Here is a 20,965-nt window from a genome sequence, read left to right on the forward strand (position 1 = left end):
GGAAAGGAACCGGGGCGTGCCAGAGTGAGCAGTGAGGACAGCACAGGCCAACCAAGGAAAGGAACCGGGGCGTGCCAGAGTGAGCAGTGAGGACAGCACAGGCCAGCCAAGGAAAGGAACCGGGGCGTGCCAGAGTGAGCAGTGAGGACAGCACAGGCCAGCCAAGGAAAGGGGGCGTGGCTTGCCAGAGTGAGCAGTGAGGACAGCACAGGCCAGCCAAGGAAAGGAACCGGGGCGTGCCAGAGTGAGCAGTGAGGACAGCACAGGCCAGCCAAGGAAAGGAACCGGGGCGTGCCAGAGTGAGCAGTGAGGACAGCACAGGCCAGCCAAGGAAAGGAACCGGGGCGTGCCAGAGTGAGCAGTGAGGACAGCACAGGCCAGCCAAGGAAAGGAACCGGGGCGTGCCAGAGTGAGCAGTGAGGACAGCACAGGCCAGCCAAGGAAAGGAACCGGGGCGTGCCAGAGTGAGCAGTGAGGACAGCACAGGCCAGCCAAGGAAAGGGGGCGGGGCTTGCCAGAGTGAGCAGTGAGGACAGCACAGGCCAGCCAAGGAAAGGGGGCGGGGCTTGCCAGAGTGAGCAGTGAGGACAGCACAGGGCAGCCAAGGAAAGGGGGCGGGGCTTGCCACACACCCAAACGCATGTAAAACACCACCACACACACTCAAATACACTCAAAAGACCCCGCACACACCCAAACGCATGTAAAACACCGCCATACACACTCGAATACACTCAAAAGACCCCTCACACAATCAGACGCACCCGAAACACCCCATGCACCCTTAAATACACTTAAAAGACACAGCACACAACCAAACGCACCCAAAAAAGCCCACACACTCTCAAATACACTCAAAAGACCCTGCACACACCCAAACTCACTTAGAATACATAAAACACCCAAAATAAACTCAAAACACACTCACAACACCAATATACCCACAAAATCTCCCAAAACACACCAAAACACCCAATAAGATATTCAAAACACTCCACAACACTCAAAACAAGTAAAATACACCAAAAAAAATAACCTAAACCACACTTAAACGCCCAAAACACACTAACAGCTAATATACACCCAAAACACACCTAAACACCCCTAAAACACATTCAAAACAACACCAATAAATACACCCAAAAAACACACTTAAAACAAAAAACACACCAATTATTATAGAGAAACACCATTGAAAGTCCGTCGAACTACTGAGAGAGAGAGAGAGAGAACGAGAGAGAGAGAGAGAGAGAGAGAGAGAGAGAGAGAGAGAGAGAGAGAGAGAGAATGAACCGAAGAACAAGACGGGAGATCCTACAAAGCCTCACATTTTTCCACAAAACTCAAACACACCTAAAACACGCTTAAGAAACCCGAAACTCAAAATATCCTACAATACCCCAAATCTCGACGCCCGGTAAGACGATCAGACTGAACGGGACACTCTCCTCAAGGTGAGAGTTCCGAACGCACTACAAAGCAGAAAAAGCGATTTCACCGAATTCGGCGCTAAACGGCCTGCCAAAAGGGAGAGCCTTCTATCAAGTGGTCAAAAAATACATCATTGATTCAAATCTTGAATCATGGTTTCTTTGTAAAACAAGATTAATACATTCTTGGCCACGACCTGCCTTAACCCTCTTCGGATGTGAGCCAAAAACATCTGCGTGGTCAGTGTCATGACATGGGCACCACCTCTGCGTGATTTGGCCAGTAAATAGCTCCCGAAAGAGGTTTAAAGCAAGTAGCAATCAAGAATAATTGGACTTCATCTAACTTTAACTGCAAACTATTTTTTGGTCACTTGAAATACAGGCCACGATTTTTCTTTGACGAGATCTTGACACCCAGAAAGATAAACGATCAGAGTGAATTGGACACTGTCTGAGGTGAAAAACGATTATATGGAATTTGGTGCTAAACAGCATGAGAAGATGATTGAAATCGTCAAGTGCTGAAGAAAGACATTATGGAGGAGGAGGAGGAAGAGGAGGAGGAGATTTTCTACTTAAATGAATATTCTCACCCACACACACACACACACACACACACACACACACACACACACACACACACACACACACACACACACACAGAAGAACCTTGTAGTATCTTGAGAAGTATAAGGCTGCGTTTTCCTCTGCTTCCTCTCCTTTTGTAATGATTGAGTCCATTTCATTCATATTCTCTTCCTCTTTTTCTTCTTTTTCTTCTCCTCCTCCTCCTCCTCCTGAAAGATCAAATAAAATATAGGAGGAGGAGGAGGAGGAGGAGGAGGAGGCAGGAGGGCAAGTTATATACCATCACATATACCTTGGTGGGCATCCTCCTCCTCACCTGGTAATTAGTGTCCACTCACCTGGCCTGTCATAGCAACACCTGGACAGAGAGAGAGAGAGAGAGAGAGAGAGAGAGAGAGAGAGAGAGAGAGAGAGAGAGATTCAGATTCAGATTCAGATTTGTTTATTATCCACCAAAGTGGTTATTACTCAGGTTACAATAGATATTTAGTAATTACGATAGACACATCAATCACAATACATTCAGATACATAAGTCTCTTACAACTATTATATATTAATGTAAAAGATTTGATAAATTGTTTACCATTAAATCCCAAAGGTAAAAAGTCACAATAAAAGAAACACACATACTACACATGCACAAAAACATACATATAAAATAAAAATAAAAATAAAATAAAAATACAATAAAATAAGATAAAAGTATAAAATAGAGATATATTAGCGAGTAAAATTTTCTTGAAAAGATGACGATAAAATCCTCAGTCTGGCTTAAACATTATCTGTTAGCAGAAATTTCTCAATTCTAGCCTTAAAAGTGTTAAGAGAGGGTGCCTGGGTTAGGCGAGGTGGGAGCGCGTTCCACAGCTTGGCTCCTCGTACAGCAGTGCGCCTGTCTCCACTGTGTGTTTTTGTGTGTGGCACGTACAGGCTGTGCCTCTGTCTGGTGATGCTGCTAGTAACAGCTTGTCTACTGCTTAATGATAAAAACCATTCTGGGTAAAATCCTCGTAAAGCTTTAAAAATAGTTATACCTACTTGAAATACATGTTTCTGCTTTATTTTTAGCCATTTCAGTTCCCTGATAAATGGAGATATATGATCATATTTCCTTACTCCTCGCACTGCAACCCTTGCTGCAAAATTTTGCACTTTCTGCACATTAGATATTACAGTGTCACTTGCAGTTCCCCATATCCTAATGCAATACTCAATTAAGCTAAGAGAGAGAGAGAGAGAGAGAGAGAGAGAGAGAGAGAGAGAGAGAGAGAGAGAGAGAGAGAGAGAGAGAGAGAGAGAACATAAGAACATAAGAAATAAGGGAAGCTGCAAGAAGCGACCAGGGTTACACGTGGCAGTCCCTGTATGAAATATACCTACCTATTTCCATCTATTATCCTCATCCATAAACTTGTCTAATCTTCTCTTAAAGCTCTCTAGTGTCCTAGCACTAACAACATGATTACTGAGTCCGTTCCACTCATCTACCACTCTATTTGAGAACCAATTTTTTCCTATCTCCTTCCTAAACCTAAATTTTTCAAGCTTGAACCCGTTATTTTTTGTTCTACCCTGGTTGCTGATCCTAAGAATTTTGCTTACATCCCCCTTGTTATAACCCTTATACCACTTAAAAACTTCTATCAGGTCCCCTCTTAACCTACGTCTCTCTAAAGAATGTAAATTTAACAGCTTCAACCTCGCCTCGTAGGGAATGCTCCTCATCCCCTGTATCCTTTTAGTCATTCTCCTTTGTACTGATTCTAATAGACCTATATCTTTCCTGTAATGTGGGGACCAGAACTGCACAGCGTAGTCTAGATGAGGTCTGACCAGCGCCAAGTATAACTTTAATATTACTTCCGGCCTTCTACTTTTAACACTCCTAAAAATGAACCCTAGTACCCTATTTGCCCTGTTTCTGGCTTCTATGCATTGTTTCCCTAGACGGAGTTCAGAGCTAACTATAACTCCTAAATCTTTCTCGTACCCTGTAACTATCAGAGTTTGGTTGTTTAATGTGTACCTATTGTGTGGGTTTCCTCTACCTACGCTAAGCACTTTGCATTTATTGATATTAAATTGCATTTGCCATCTATCCGTCCATTCATTCATTCTATCTAAGGCTGCCTGCAAGGCGATGGCATCCGATTCTGACCTAATTAATATACCTATCTTTGTGTCATCCGCAAATTTACTAACATCACTACTAATTCCACTATCCAAGTCATTGATATATATTAGAAATAACAATGTCCCTAATACTGATCCCTGTGGCACCCCACTAATTTCATGACCCCACTCGGATTTCGAGCCGTTTATTACCACTCTCTGTCGCCTGTTACCAAGCCATGACCCTCTCCAGCCTAACACCTTCCCATCTATCCCGTGTGCCCTAACCTTTCTCAGGAGCCTTTGATGGGGTACCTTGTCAAATGTTTTACTAAAGTCCAGATATAAGATATCATAACTATCACCATTATCTACTGCCTCGTACACCTTACTGTAAAAACTTAACAAGTTTGTCAGGCAAGACTTCCCCTTCGTGAAGCCATGCTGTGACTGATTTATCAAGTTATGTTTGTTTAAATGCTCCCTAATGTTCCTCGCTATTATTGACTCTAATATTTTACCTACAACTGAAGTTAAGCTGACAGGTCTATAGTTAGACGCTAAAGTTTTATCTCCTTTCTTAAAGATGGGTACTACATTAGCCTGCCTCCACATTACTGGAACCTCACCCGACTCCAGTGATTTCCTAAAGACAGAAACTAACGGCTCACTAATAATCTCTTTGCATTCCTTAAGTACTCTGGGATATATTTCATCGGTCCTGGTGTCTTGAACTTTTTTTAGCCTATCTATCTCCTGTTCGACTATCTCCCTAGTTATGGAAATATCTGTCAGCTTCTCATTCTCATCTGCTCTAAACACCTGTTCACTATCTGGCATATCCTGCATGTTTTCCTGGGTGAAGACAGTTAAAAAATAATCATTCAGAAGTTTAGTCTCTCTCTCTCTCTCTCTCTCTCTCTCTCTCTCTCTCTCTCTCTCTCTCTCTCTCTCTCTCTCTCTCTCTCTCTCTCTCTCTCTCCCCCTATGAAATACAACACCCCATTGCGTGATCCCCTCCCTTCATCCCCTCAGTAGGCACTCCACACTCTCTGTCCCACCTCCTTCAGTGCCTGTGTCGGCGACCCCTTCAGTGCCACCCCCCTTCATCTTCCACCCAGTGTCGCAGTTCAGAAGTTACCATGTATATGTCACTGTACATTTTGGCACTTTGCCCTCAGCATCCTCAGGTCGTTCGGGCGTGGAATGGAGTGTTCCCGTCATCCTCACTGAGCTAGTTACCTTGACGTTACCTTGGCATTGGGAAAGTGTGTATGTATATTCAGTGTCTTTTTACGTCCTTTTTTTTAATACAGGTATTGTTCCCATCCTTCAGTTTGTCAATCATTCCTTGTTGTCTTATGTCGTATTGTGAAAGAGTGCATGTAGTACTCGTATATTTACTTTTTCCGTGTTTTTTTTTTAGGGTTTTTCCTTCGTTACCTTCATCCTCCCCTGTGTGTTCAGCATCTTTCTCCTTCTTTTTGAAGTATGAGTATTGTTCCCGTCATCCTTCACTTTGTCATTGGTTCTTTGTTGTTGTTCTCTTTCATTGTCAATGAGTGTATGTAGTGCTCCTATATTCATCAGTTTTTTTTCATGTTTTCTTTTTTTTTTTTTTTTCGTTTCGTTTAACATTTCCTAGTTCGTCATCCATTTCCTTATATATATATATATATATATATATATATATATATATATATATATATATATATATATATATATATATATATATATATATATATATATATATATATATATATTGTATTTCCTTCATCTTCTCTCAGTTAAAATAGTTTCTCTGCTATTTTTTTCTTAGCAGAAGAAAAAATTTTAAAAAATCCCAAAAACTCTTCTCAGTTCTTCCTTTTTAATACATAATTTCTATTTTTCTTTATCATCTTCCAGTTTAAATTGTGCCTGCCCATTTCTCTTGTTGGTGGAAAAAAAAAAAAAACACATCGAAAAGGTGGAAATATCTTTTTTAGGATTTGGTTTCTAAGAACGTAAGTCTTGGTGAACTGTTCTTTTGTCTCTGGATTCAGTAATTACCGTTGTCTCCACCTCATATGTTCTCCTTTCTGCTTAAATTTCTTTTTCTTTTCTTTCCTGTTCTTGTTTTTCATCCTCCTGGCCTTTTTTTTTTCTGTTGTCTTATACTCCTCCTCCACTTCCTTCTCCTCCTCCTCCTCCTCCTCCTCCTCCTCCTCCTCCTCCTCCTCCTCCTCCTCCTCCTCCTCACATTTGCTCCCTCTGCCTTCCCACAGCCACGAACTCGTGCGAGCAAGAGAGAGAGAGAGAGAGAGAGAGAGAGAGAGAGAGAGAGAGAGAGAGAGAGAGAGAGAGAGAGAGAGAGAATCACTTTCATTGTTATTTTTCTGTCCTTAATAACGAACTTCTTGCCTCACATTTTCTCCCACATACACTTGCTATACTCCAGAAGGAAATATATGTTCTCTCCCACCACACAGTTGTCTCCACTCGCCCACACACTTTGGAACGAACCGCGTGTCCTTGAAAAGAATCCTCAGTTTTTAAGCTTGATTCATGTGTTTCGATGTGAAGGTGTTAACACTCCATTAAAACTTTGAGCAACAGATACTTATTGCGTCACTAAGATACTTCACCCACTAATCACTCCCTCCCGCGTGAGTTTGGTGGCGTGGCTTTTGGGGGATTGAGCTTGATGGTCTTCACTTTTTTGATCTCTGGCCTGAATTTGGGTCCATGACGAGGCGGACAGTTCTTAGCCAGGAAGTGTTGGGTAACATGGAGTTAATATATGGATAATCGTATGTTGGCAGAAGATAAAAACAGATCCAATGTTACGGCAGTGTGTAAAAAAAAAAAAAAATTGGAAACCGTCAATTAAAAGAAGCAGAAATAATTGATAATAGTAAGATAGAAGATAGAAAGAGACGTAGAGTGAAAAAAAAATAATATAGTTAAAAGAAGCAGAAATTATGGATAATCTCATGAGAGCAGAAAATAAACAGAGATGCAACATTACGAAGCAGAGTGAAAAAAAAATAAAAAATTGAGACAGTTAATTAAAAGAAGTATAAATCATTGATAATCGTACAACTATATAAGATAAAAAAAGAGATGCCACTTTACGAAGACGAGTGAGGATTTACGGTCCGTCAGTTTAAAGAGAAGAGTTAATGAAATGAAAAGTTTTTGACTTGCCCAAGAGATGCCTGGGAAAGCCTGCAGAGATGAAAGTTATAGTGACTGGTGACGCAGTTTTTCCTTTGCTCCAGATATTGAATCTTTACTAACTGGAAAAAAATAAATAAATAAATAAATAAATAAGGCACCGGAAATATTTACCATGGCGAGATGCAACTTAAATACTCATGAAATTGAACTATTTGTGCACTACTTATCCACCACACACACACACACACACACACACACACACACACACACACACACACACACACACACACACACACACACACACACACACACACATTCGCGCATCACAAATATTCACTAAACAACTGTCCCACACACTTACTTTCTCCCTCCCTCTCTTTCCCATCCTCTCCCTCCCTTCTGTACAGATTAATCCCTCGAAATAGAAAAGAAAGAAATGAAGCGACGATTTATAATGATGTAATGTTATTTTCCTCATTTTCAGCGAGTGGAATTAATTACTGTCGAGCACCACGTATTCACAACGCCGCCCAGATCCACTTGTAGCGTAATTCATGAACAAGACAAGCGCGCAAAAATGTAAATTGAATTCCACTACGCGAGGATTCTTTTACACCTTATTTTTATCATATACTTCCCCTTCCTTGTCTGTTTCCTTCGCTCCATCCCTCTTCTCTCTCCCTCTCTCCCTCTCTTTTTCTTCGTCCCTTTATTCAATACTTCATAAAGCGTCTTAATATTTTCTTCTCCAGCTTTCCTCCTTCTTTTCTCACCACACACTTCTCGCTTCACTTTTTTTTTCCCCCTCACTCCTCCGCTCTTCTTAGTGGTGTGTGGTGGGAGGCTTAAAGTTCTCCTGGGAAGTCTAAATATCCCAGTTACCCTCCCTAATTACCCCAGTTTTCTCTTGACCCTCGACCCCATTTTCTTTCCCGGCACCCACCCTGATATTTCTTTTTTTTTTTTTTTCGTTATTATTCATTCCCTCAAGACGTAAAAGATGAAGTGAAGGGAGGAAGCTGAGGGGGCTTGGCTTAATACAGTGTTAAGGTGTGTGTGTGTGTGTGTGTGTGTGTGTGTGTTAAAGGAGATAATGTTACGCACTCTTGCTTTCCCTCCTGAGATGCAAAACGGCAATTCTAGAACGAAGGGTGATAACAGAAAACATGAAGCAAACCAATACAAAGACAGTAAATAGAGAGGGGAGAGTTGCAGCTTCCCTACTCGGCCTCTGTAATCGCATTATGGCGCACACTGCAGTGATTTTTGTTCAGCCTGTATCGTCTGCAGGGTTCGATGTTCGGTATGATGGTTTATTTCTCAGTGGTATGGATGGTTGGCCTCCTTTCGCAGTGGCCCAGCATGAAAAATCGTAGTTTGTCTCAGACTGTGAGTGATCTCTGGCCTGTATCGCCCGCAAGTTTTAATACTCAGCCTGATGGATTATATTTCTCAGTGACATGGATGGTTGGCCTCCCTTCGTGGTGGCCCAGCAGTTTTTTTTTTTTTTTTTTCTGAAGTGAAGTCTCGGAATGCTCTTCTATATAGAAAATCGTGGTTGATGGCAGCATGTGAGTGATCTCAGGCCACTTGATGTTGCAAGAAAAGTCAAGTCACTGCGGCCAGTATTTTATAAACATTTTAGTCTCTCATAAGAGTTGTATTCAGATGCTACAGAAATTATAAACCGTAATCTAAGAGGCAGGCGTCTTTACCAGTGATGCAGAATACTCAAACTATCACTGGAGTCATGAAAACATACTTGGAAATATCAATAATCTCCACTAGAGGCCGTTAAAAGTTGTCCAGATAAAACACTAAAAACTATTATATTAGCTACACCACTAACGATGAATAGATGGCAATAATGACCATAGAAGAAGGAGAAGAAGAACAAGAACAAGAACATGAAGAAGAAATGAAGAAGAAGAAGAAGAAGAAGAAGAAGAAGAAGAAGAAGGAATGAAGAAGAAGAAGAAATGAAGAAGAAAAGAAAAAGAAAGAAATAATAAGAAGAAAAAGAACAAAATGATAAAAGCAGCAGCAGCAGCAGCAGCAGCAATCAACAATGTAACGAGAGCTGGAAGCTTATAATTAGTCACGAACAACAGAATAAAGTTAATGAATGTAAATTAAAAAGACTAATTAGAAGTTGACGCAACTAGCATGACAAGCTTGCTTGTTTACATGTGTTTTACGACTTGTTTACGAGGTTTACAGCGTCAGGAGAGACGAGGGAGGAGGTGGTGGTGGTGGTGGTGGCAGGGAAGGGGAGGCAGCGCTGACTTAAGGTGTGACAGGGAGACGTCAAGATAATGTGTCAGCAGCGCGTCGCCAAACACTCAGTGAGTCGCAGGCTATGGAGAGACAAGGCGGCGAGGCGCCGTGGGTGAAGGGGCGCTGGATGTGGGTGTGGGTGATGCAGAGGAGCATACGGAGGATACTTCAGGCCCTCTTGTATATCCCGTATCACGCTGTGTTGTGATGGGTGAGGAGCAGACGGTAGGAGTAGGTGTGCTAACCTGTACACGAAAGGGTGACTCTGGGAGGTATTCGGAAGGAGGACTTGTTAAATTCAGACGACGGAGAATCCTAAGGCGGCTAGCACAAGTTGATACCAATACTGACGTGTCATTTTCAAGTGGGATATACATCAAGAACGACATTGGAACGGCTACTTGTGGTGAAATAGCCATTGAAGGATAAAAAGTAGGTACTGGAAAGGAAGACTTATTAAATTCAGACTCCGGATGGGAATAAAGTAGTGGCAACAGGCTGATGGCACTACTGACTTGGCTTCTTCAGGTGATATGCGGCTACTTGAGGTGAAATAGCCATTAAAGGTGACGCAAAGCAACCTACACTACTTGATGCTTCAGGGCTGCAACTTGATCACGGGGAAGCGAGGTGGTTTACATAAGGCGCTGCGCTCTTAAAACTGGTGATGGTAATGCTGGTGGCCGTATTACGTTCCCGCTAACTTGGTGATGTGCTGCTCTGAAGGTGGTGAAGTCTTGGAGCCCAGTGTTGATCTTGGCGCGAGGTTGTAAGGTTGTTAGTGTAATGTCAAAGGTAAAGTGTATCTTGAAGGGTGAGTGTACCAGGTGATAATGATCATGTATGTATGTTGTGATGGTGGTGGTGGTGGTATCATTATTATTATAATTAGTAGTAGTGGTAGTAGTAGTAGTAGAAAAATTATGATGGTGTGTGTGTGTGTGTGTGTGTTTACGTTGTACTGTTCAGTGTCTTCTTTTCGATACAAATTTGCAAAGCTGTTGGAAGAAAGTGTTAAGACATTACTTGGCCACACACACACACACACACACACACACACACAAACACACACAAACACACCAATGATTTGACCACGTAAGTCGTTCAAGCCGATTGTATTGTACTTTTCTTCCAGGTTCTACAACTCTCTCTCTCTCTCTCTCTCTCTCTCTCTCTCTCTCTCTCTCTCTCTCTCTCTCTCTCTCTCTCTCTCTCTCTCAGACCACGCCGCCGCCTTCGTCAGCTCAGCGTTGTTCCCCAGTGCCTGCCTCTCTCCCTCTTGTTTACTTGACACACCTTTCTTGCCACTTCTCTCACTTGCCTCTTATTCCCCTCTCCACTTCTCCTCCATCCGGCACCCTCACGCCGCTCCCCTCCACTCTTTCCCTCCCTCCTCGACCCTTAGCAGCTTACGTCAGGGCTAAAATCTCTCGTACTGTGAGACGAGTCGACCGTAGAAGAAGGCGTGGAAAATATTAAGTCTTCTAATGCTCCCCCCCCGCCCCCACCCCCCCCCTCCCCATACAGTGGTATAAAGAGATGCATCTGCATGTGTGGCGTGAATGGTGTTGCTGACTAGGCAGTTGTTTTGTGTGTATGTGTGTGAGAGAGAGAGAGAGAGAGAGAGAGAGAGAGAGAGAGAGAGAGTCGGTTAGTCAGGCAGAAAGATAGATAAAAGATAAAGAAAGTGAGAAGGAACTAAGAAAGTCAGTCTATCAGTTAGAAAGATTAATAAGACATACATAAAGTGAGAACGAAGTGAGAACGAACAAAGAAAGGCGGTCAGTCAGTCAGAAAGACATATTAAACATACAAAATGTGGAAACGAATCAAGAGGCAGGAGGCCAGTCAGTCATTCAGAAAGATAGAAAACGTACAGAAGCTTAAAACTAAAACTCCGTAGTGCCCCCTCATAGTGAAGTTGTCTGGTGCTCGGGGCGTATAACCTCGGCCGGTGAGAGAAACACAAGCACCGCGATACAGTTTCCCATCCTTAGTTAGTTTAGTGTGTTACATTTCATAGCCATTGTGGGGAGGCTGATGCACGCGTCCATGCCGTCACTCTTACCGGAAAAATACTGGAGCTTTAAACACACACACAACGAAGTATGTCCTGTATAACTACTACTACCTACACCACAAGCTGAACTGTAGAATAATGTAGGGTCATTTTTGAACAGGGAAGACAGAAGAACGTAGCAATCTCCTGAGAAATTCCGCTCGAAGCTCTTCATTGAACCAGAATAGCTCCCGTCAGGAAAGTGAAGCCTGGTAGTGGATGTGATGAAGCACTGTTACATCAAAGAGAAACGAAAATAGATTTTATGATAACAGGCAATGAAGGACTCGGTGAAAAATAAAAGTGCTATTGACGGAGTAAGTGCAGAAAACGGCCATCGTGGTATTAGACAAAGGCAAAGAGTGAGTGTTAAAAATAAACTTTTTTTTTATTATGTACATTAATAGAAAGTAAATAGGAAGTAAGAAGTACATGATATCTACAGTGGTCATAGAATTGATGCGGGATAGTGAACTGTCATTACGTGTATGTGATTTTTTTTTTTTTTCTTGTGTGTGTGTAAGTGAAAATAAGTCAGTTTTATTTCAGAAAGACAAACCAGAAGTTATACCCAAAATAAACTCCGTTATTTTCACCGAGAGTAACAAACGGAAAGGCTGAATCACTAACAAACAAATAAATTAATCCTGCAGGCTTCACAAAGTGCTTCGAAACTCGTCCAGAACCAGAGGCAGTGAACACAGACTCGATGAACCCTTGTCGGCCATGCAGGTGACCACTGGGACTGTGCCGCGTGTTTGTTTGCATGTTTGTTGGCCTGCACGATTAATGAGGCATAAGAAAAGAGATTTTTTTTTCGCCAAACTGTTGATACTGAGAGAGATACACCAGTTTGCTCTTTCATTGCCTCGTTCTTCCATGTGATGAACGACGGTTTTGTGTTTCAGAGGCAAACGACCGAGCTCATTGTGACCCTCGTGTTTGTGCCTCTCTGTGTGCTGGCCTGGCATTCTGTGTGGACGTGGCGGTGTTGTCTACACCGGTGGTGGTGATGGTGATAGCGATGGTGAATGTGCGGGACTGTGGTGGTGATGATGATGGTATTTGCGGTTACAGCATCTAGGAATCGTGGTGGTGATGGTGGTTGTTATGGTGGTAAGTGAATTTTAGGAAGTTTTAATTATTTTCTCTTTTACGTATACTTTTCCCCCGTGATTGTTATTCAAAGTGAGTGCAAATTTTTTAAATGAGAGGAAGACACATACACACCATTGTGAACCTAGATGAATGCAGCGTTAGGTTAATGATGATGAACAATTTCCTTCCCGTCTGCCTTAATTAACTTGTACCTGCCTCTCTCTCTCTCTCTCTCTCTCTCTCTCTCTCTCTCTCTCTCTTACGCGTGATGAATAAGAGGATTTTACCGGATTTAATCGAGTTTTAAGTTTCATCTTCACTGCAATATTTCTGGTTAACCTCGTGACCACCTTTCAACCTGAGATCAGTAACCTTTGTTGGCTGTGGATGAATAGTCGGTGTAATGAAGTGGCGGACGTGAGGCCTCACTTTAAAATCGAACTGACGTCTGGGTGGTTTTTTAATATTCTAAATCTACGTTTTTTGGCTAGATGCTTCAACTTCCTTGGTTGTGTGTCTAAGTCGTAGAATATAACGTGTGTGTGTGTGTGTGTGTGTGTGTGTGTGTTTCTCTTCTTCGTAAGTTTTCCTCTTCCCTTCGTGGCCATAATGAAACAGATTCCTGGACTTACACTCTTCTTACCTGCAGGCGACACCCTTAGGAAATTAGTGCACATTTTTTTTTTTTTTTTTTGCTTAGTTTGTGTATTTTCACAATAAGAGAAATTATATTGTATACACTTCATTGACACCTGAAAATGTGTAAATCTGATCAGTGGGTATATATTCTCAGTTTTGTCTTTATATTGATAGTCGATTTTTTCCTTCACAGAATAGCCTCTCGTGTACCGAGGGTTCGTGGCCACACACAGCCCTCCCCGCATCCTTGTTGTCTCCCTAATGGCGTCTTGCAGCTATTGTCGGTCATTGCTCAGGGCTAAAGAATCCATGTAGTGCCACAATACGGGCAGGCCGGCCATAATACGCTGTCCAATGGGGTATTTAAGGGAGCCTACCCAAAAGGAAAAAACAGTGGTCATGGGAGTGAGTTTTAATGGAAGACTTTAAATGACTAGCGAAAGGCCACTACCGTGTACTACCAACAGAGATGGTACTTGTTAGCTGGAGTCTAATCAAAGTAGTGGTACATGGTCGCGTACAGGGAAAAGTGTATGTACTGCATTGTTAGTTTTGAACCCTTTGGATTCGTTTGGATCTCAGGAGCCTTCGATCGGTCAGCACTAAACAGGCCCTCGCAGGGATCAAAAAGTGACGAGGCTTGTTTGATGCGACTCCTCTCTATCGAAGTAGCAACCCTCGTCAAGGCAAGGCAGCACGTGTGTGTGTGTACGTGTGTGTGTGCTTAGAGGAGGCACAGCGTACAGCGGATGGCATTTTTTTTATATTTACTTTGTAGCCCTTGACCTTTATCCTTGTGCTGTCAGAGAAACACGCAAAATATGATAGAATGCCATGACACACACACACACACACACACACACACACACGCTCACTCACAGAAGCCACTGCTAGGACTCCCATAACAACTTTACCAGTCAGTCTTCAGGGACGAGACAAAGCTTTTGGTTGTGCGCCTCTGAGATGCTTCCTGACGTCCTGGTTTCCGGCGGAGAGTGGTGTAGGGAAGGCCCTTAGGAATGTCACTATATGTGTGTTTGTGTGTGTGTGTGTGTGTGTGTGTATGACTGAGCAAGAGAGAGAGAGAGAGCAGTTTTAGTAGTGTAAATGCAATGGTAAGTGTTAGTCACGTAGTTCAGTTAACAGCCATTAAGATGAATACTCCCATCACACCTTTATTAAGTTGTCGGGCTTGAATGAATCCAATCACGGAGTTTGCAATAAGCTGTATGTGAGCCGCGCTATCGAACGCTGTTTCCGGAAAAGGTTTCGACTTTTTTTTATATTCTGCATTTATTATTTGATACCGTATATTTAATGGTGCTCTTACTAATCATGGTTTATCTTTGGATTCTTTCATCTTTGCACATCACCTAAATATTCCTGGATTACTTTCTAATTAATGGTATCTAGCTCTTTTTAACGACAAATAGGTTTTTTTTTTTTACTTTATTTTTTCTTTACCATTTCTCTTTTGTTGTAAAATAACCTGATTTGCTGCGGCGTATATAAACTTTTGGTTCACGTTCTTCCCGTCTCTGCCTCCTTACCTTGCTGATCTGCACACCGCCCACACGCAGGATCCTTGTATTGACGCACCTTCTCGCCAGTAAAATTCATTCATGTTTGCTTTCCTGCGTGACGTCAAAAGAGAGACAGGACTAGATTCGCCTGGGATTTACATAGCGTGCGTTCCTTCCTCCTGACCTGCATTACTACACTTTCACTCCCGTACTCATCTCCATTACGTTCTTGGTGTACCTCATGTCTTTTCCTGGAATCTCGGGTTGACAAGTCGTCACGCAGCCCACGACCCAGCCTCACCCTTGCTACATATTTCAGTCCCTCCCAACTTTATTTTTCGTTTATCCCTCAGTTATTGATCAGTGCTGGATGACTCCCGTTGTGCGATAGTGCCTTGGTGCTTCTAGGAGAGGGAAGTACCTCTTGTGTAGACGAAATTGCAGACAGGTAGGTAAGTAAGCAGGACAGTTGTATGTAAGTAGGTATATAGGGAAGTTAATAAGCTTGGTAGCTGGGCAGTAGAATAAACAGGCAATAATTAGGTAGGTGGATAGGTAGTAAGTAGGGTAGGTTGATAAGTAAATAGGAAATTAAGTAAGTAACTAGTAGCAAAGAGTGGGAACCGCTTGTCTGGAATGGGTTTCATCCGTATACTACCAAAATTGAGGGAGTAGATACGCTTCGGTGCTCCGCAGACTTGTTTTACGGATCACTTGGCGTCCCGCTGGATGTGGCAGGACAGTCATGGAACACTTGCAGCTGTTAATTGTTCGTCTGAGGTTGGTTTATTGTTGGTTTTAGTAGTTTACATTCACTTAAAATTATTTCACATTCTACAATTCATTTAAAAAGATATCTGGCGACTACCAACCATTACTTTCTTCTTCATTGTGGAAATCTTAATGTAAAACAGGTCGTTAGTTCACGTATTAATTGGTATTTGAGTTTTAGAAAACTAATTCATCACTTTGGGTAAATTAACTTGTTCTTAGCTAAGCAGGTAGATAAGTGAAGTAAGTGGGGGCTGTAAATATGTCATCACGGGTTTCTATCTGTCTGTCACGAAAAGTAAGGAAGAAAACATGCCTCGGTGTTCTCAGACCGGTGTTGTGGCTCAGCTACCACTAGGGGGAGTGTTGCAGGAGAGTAAGGAAGAGAACATGCCCCGGTGTTCTCAGACCAGTGTTGTGGCTCAGCTACCAGTACGGGAGTGTTGCAGGACAGTAAGGAACAGAACATGCCTCGGTGTTCTCAGACCGGTATTGTGGCTCAGCTACCAGTAGGGAAGTGTTGCAAGACAGTAGGGAAGAGAACATGCCTCGGTGTTCTCAGACCGGTGGTGTGGCTCACCTACCAGTAAGGGAGTGTTGCAGGACAGTAAGGAAGAGAACATGCCTCGGTGTTCTCAGACCGGTGTTGTGGCTCAGCTACCAATAGGGGGAGTGTTGCAGGACAGTAAGGAAGAGAACATGCCTCGGTGTTCTCAGACCGATGTAGTGGCTCAGCTACCAGTAGGGGAGTGTTGAAGGACAGTAAGGAACAAACCATGCCTCGGTGTTCTCAGACCGGTGGTGTGGCTCACCTACCAGTAAGGGAGTGTTGCAGGACAGTAAGGAAGAGAACATGCCTCGGTGTTCTCATACCGGTGGTGTGGCTCAGCTACCCGTAAGGGAGTGTTGCAGAACAGTAAGGAACAGAACATGCCTCGGAGTTCTCAGACCCCGTGTTGTGGCTTAACTTCCAGTAGGAGAGTGTTGCAGGACAGTAACGAAGAGAACATGCCTCAGTGTTCTCAGACCGGTGTTATGGCTCAGCTACCAGTAGGGAAGTATTGCAGGACAGTAAGGAACAGAACATGCATCGGTGTTCTCAGACCGGTGTTGTGGCTCAGTTGCCTGTAGGTGAGTGTTGCAGGACAGTAAGGAACAGAACATGCCTCGGTGTTCTCAGAACGGTGTTGTGGCTCAGCTATCAGTAGGGGAGTGTTGCAGGACAGTAAGGAAGAGAACATGCCTCGGTGTTCTCAGACCAGTGTTGTGGCTCAGCTACCAGTAGGGGAGTGTTGCAGGACAATAAGAAACAGATTATGACTCGGTGTTCCCAGACCGGTTTTGTGTGTCACCTACCAGTAGGGTAGTGTTGTAGGACAGTAAGGAACAGAATATGCCTCGGTGTTCTCAATCCGGTGTTGTGGCTCAGCTAACAGTAGGGGAGTGTTGCAAGACAGTAAGGAAGAGAACATGCTTCGGTGTTCTCAGACCGGTGTTGTAGCTCAGCTACCAGGTGGGGGAGTGTTGCAGGACAGTAAAGAACAAAACATGCCTCGGTGTTCTCAGACTGGTGTTGTGGCTCAGCTACCAGTAGGGGAGTGTTGCAGGACAGTGAGGAACAGAACATGCCACGGTGTTGTCAGACCGGTATTGTGGCTCAGTTACCAGTAGGGGAGTGTTGCATGACAGTAAGGAAGAGAACATGCCTCGGTGTTCTCAGTCCGGTGTTGTGGCTCAGCTACCAGTAGGGGAGTGTTGCAAAAAAGAAAGGAACAGAACATGCCTCGGGTTCTCAGACCGGTGTTGTGCGTCAGCTACCAGTAGGGTAGTGTTCCAGGACATTAAGGAAGAGAACATGCCTCGGTGTTCTCAGACCGGTGTTGTGGCTGAGTTACCAGTAGGGGAGTGTTGTAGGACAGTAAGGAAGAAGAACATGCCTCGGTGTTCTCAGACCGGTGTTGTGGCTCAGCTACCAGTAGGGGAGTGTTGCAAAAAAGAAAAGGAACAGAACATGCCTCGGGTTCTCAGTCCGGTGTTGTGCCTCAGCTACCAGTAGGGGAGTGTTGCAGGAGAGTAAGGAAGGGAACCTGTCTCGGTGATCTCAGACCGGTGTTGTGGCTTAGCTACCATTAGGGGAGTGTTGCAGGACAGTTAAGAAAATAACATGCCTCGGTGTTCTCAGACCGGTGTCGTGGTTCAGCTACCAGTAGGGGAGTGTTGCAGGACAGTAAGGAAGAGAACATGCCTCGGTGTTCTCAGACTGGTGTTGTGGGTCAGCTACCAGTAGGGGAGTGTTGCAGGACAGTTAAGAAGAGAACATGCCTCGGTGTTCTCAGACCGGTGTTGTAGCTCAGGTACCAGTAGGGGAGTATTGCAGGACAGTAAGGAACAGAACATGCCTCGGTGTTCTCAGACCGGTGTTGTGGCTCAGCTACCAGTAGGGGAGTGTTGCAGGACAGTAAGGAAGAGAATATGCCTCGGTGTTCTCAGACTGGTGTTGTGGGTCAGCTACCAGTAGGGGAGTGTTGCAGGACAGTTAAGAAGAGAACATGCCTCGGTGTTCTCAGACCGGTGTTGTAGCTCAGGTACCATTAGGGGAGTATTGCAGGACAGTAAGGAACAGAAAATGCCTCGGTGTTCTCAGACCGGTGTTGTGGCTCAGCTACCAGTAGGGGAGTGTTGCAGGACAGTAAGGAACAGAAAATGCCTCGGTGTTCTCACACCAGTGTTGTGTCTCAACTACCAGTGGAGGAGTGTTGCAGGACAGTAAGGAACAGAACATGCCTCGGTTTTCTCACACCGGTGATGTGGCTCAGCTACCAGTAGGCGAGTGTTGCAGGACAGTAAAGAACAGAACATGCCTCGGTTTTCTCAGACCTGTGTTGAGGCTTAGCTACCATTAAGGGAGTGTTGCAGGACAGTAAGGAAGAGAACATGCCACGGTGTTCTCAGACCGGTCTTGTGGCTTAGGTACCAGTAGGGGAGTGTTCCAGGACAGTAAGGAAGAGAACATGCCTCGGTGTTCTCAGACCGGTGTTGTGGTTCAGCTACCAGTAGGAAATAGTTGCAGGACAGTAAGGAACATAACATGCCTCGGTGTTCTCAGACACATGTTGTGGCTCAGTTACCAATAGGGGAGTGTTGCAGGACAGTAAGGAACAGAACTTGCCTCGGTGTTCTCAGACTGGTGTTGTGGTTCAGCTACCAATAGGGGAGTGTTGCAGAACAGTAAGGAAGAGAACATGCCTCGGTGTTCTCAGACCGTTGTTGTGGCTTAGCTACCAGTAGGGGAGTGTTGCAGGACAGTAAGAAACAGTAAGGAACAGAACATACCTCGGTGTTCTCAGACCGGTGTTGTGGCTCAGCTTCCAGTAGTGGAGTGTTGCAGGACAGTAAGGAACAGTAAGGAACAGAACATGCCTCGGTTTTCTGAGACCAGTGTTGTGGCTCAGCTACCAGTAGGGGAGTGTTGCAGGACAGTAAGGAACAGAACATGCCTCGGTGTTCTCATACCGGTTTTGTGACTCGGCTACCAGTAGGAGAGTGTGTCAGGACAGTAAGGAACAGAACATGCCTCGGTGTTCTCAGACCGGTGTTGTGGCTCAGCTACCAGTAGGGGAGTGTTGCAGGACAGTAAGGAACAGAACATGCCTCGGTGTTCTCAGACCGGTGTAGTAGCTCAGCTACCAGTAGGGGAGTGTTGCAGGACAGTAAGGAACAGAACATGCCTCGGTGTTCTCAGACCGGTGTTGTGGCTTAGCTACCAGTAGGTGAGTGTTGCAGGACAGTAAGGAACAGTACTACTTGTTTCCATTAGTAGGAGGAGGCAGTAGGCACCTGCTGAAATGATAATTACTCCCATTGAAGTCTAAAGCACTGGATGAGGGGATGCTGTAAACTTATCATTAAACCCAGCTGTGGCCTCACTAAACGTTTCCCTTTGTGTCTCACAACACAAGGGGGCAGTCACAGCCTCTCTTCCTGCTTACAAAACTACAAGCACCTAATAACACGCACACCTTTCACTCAAAAATTCAAAATTATCATGGCAACTTCTACACCAGCCTCGCAGTCCCCATATGGGGAGGGGCTCACAAATGTTCCCAGGTCAGACTGCTCTTCTGATAACGACCGTAAGTGTTTTGACATTCACCTAAACTTTTCCTTCGTTAACTTCTGCAACATTCGCGGTCTTAGATTTAATATTCAATCTGTAGAAGTCCACCTCTCCTCTACTAAACCTCATCTTCTTTTTCTCACAAACTCAGGTGTCTGAAGCAACTGACAGTAGCCCCTTTTCTGTTCCCTCCTACTTTTTCTATCTTCATTTTCAATCCAAAGCTGGACTTAACCTGCTCTCGTGCCCACGCTCTTGAATCTTCCAAGTTTTCCACCTTCTGGCTACGACTACAGAGTCACTCTCAAACTAAATTTATCTGTGCTGTATACCTCTCTCCTAACTCCTCTGACTATAAGAGATTCTTTGACTACTTAACTTCCAAAGTGGAGCACATTCTGATTCTCTTCCCTTTTGCAGAGATCTCCATTCTTGGAGACTTCAATGTTCACCACCAGCTTTGGCTTTCTTCTCCCTTCACTGACTATCCTGGTGAACTAGCGTTCAACTTTGCTATCCTCCACGACCTAGAGCAATTGGTGCAACACCCTACTCGTATTCCTGACTGTCTTGGAGATACGCCCAACATTCTTGACCTTTTCCTGTCCTCTAATCCTTCTGCTTATGCTGTCACCCTCTCTTCTCCGCTGGGCTTCTCCGATCACAGTCTCATATCTGTATCTTATCGCTCCAGTCCCTCCTCAGGATCCCCCTAAACGGAGGTGCCTCTGGCATTTTGCCTCTGCTAGAATGGGGGGGACCTGAGGAGGTATTTTGCTGATTTTCCTTGGAATGACTACTGCTTCCGTGTCAGAGATCCGTCTTTGCGTGCTAAGCGCATAACAGAAGTGATAGTGTCTGGCATGGAGGCATTCATTCCTCACTCTTTTTCTCGACCTTAACCTTCTTGTGCTATAGATGATAGAAAGGTGGCCCACAAAGGGTACTTAAGCCTTCCATCACCAAAATCTCATGTGCTTTATATTTCTGCCCGGAACCAAGCCAAGTCTGTTCTCCAACTAGCCAAAAACTCCTTCATTAAAAGAAAGTGTCAAAATCTTTCAAGATCTAACTCCCCTCATGACTTCTGGCATCTAGCCGAAAACATCTCCAATAACTTTGCTTCTTTTTTCTTTCCCTCCTTTATTTCATCCAGATGGCACCACTGCTATCACATCTATTTC

General features: G+C 44.0%; 1 protein-coding gene across 12 annotated transcripts in view; it reads left to right on the forward strand.

Moving 5' to 3' along the window:
- The first annotated feature begins 12,280 nt into the window (after window positions 1-12,280).
- Window positions 12,281-20,965, forward strand: part of LOC135097621 (uncharacterized) — a 98,220-nt gene continuing 89,535 nt past the window's right edge. For 11 of the 12 annotated variants that reach the window (XM_063999570.1, XM_063999561.1, XM_063999566.1 and 8 more), the window contains exons 1-2: window positions 12,281-12,365; window positions 12,542-12,749. Coding sequence is in view for 11 of the 12 variants with exons in the window: in XM_063999561.1 (XP_063855631.1) it covers window positions 12,665-12,749 (85 nt within the window). In the remaining variant the exon portion in view is untranslated. Of the gene's footprint in view, window positions 12,366-12,385; window positions 12,428-12,541; window positions 12,750-20,965 lie in introns of those variants that run through there. The other variant, XM_063999560.1, reaches the window with a different exon arrangement.

This window comes from Scylla paramamosain, unplaced genomic scaffold (genome assembly GCF_035594125.1).
Source record: "Scylla paramamosain isolate STU-SP2022 unplaced genomic scaffold, ASM3559412v1 Contig26, whole genome shotgun sequence".
Classification (NCBI taxonomy): Eukaryota; Metazoa; Arthropoda; class Malacostraca; order Decapoda; family Portunidae; genus Scylla; species Scylla paramamosain.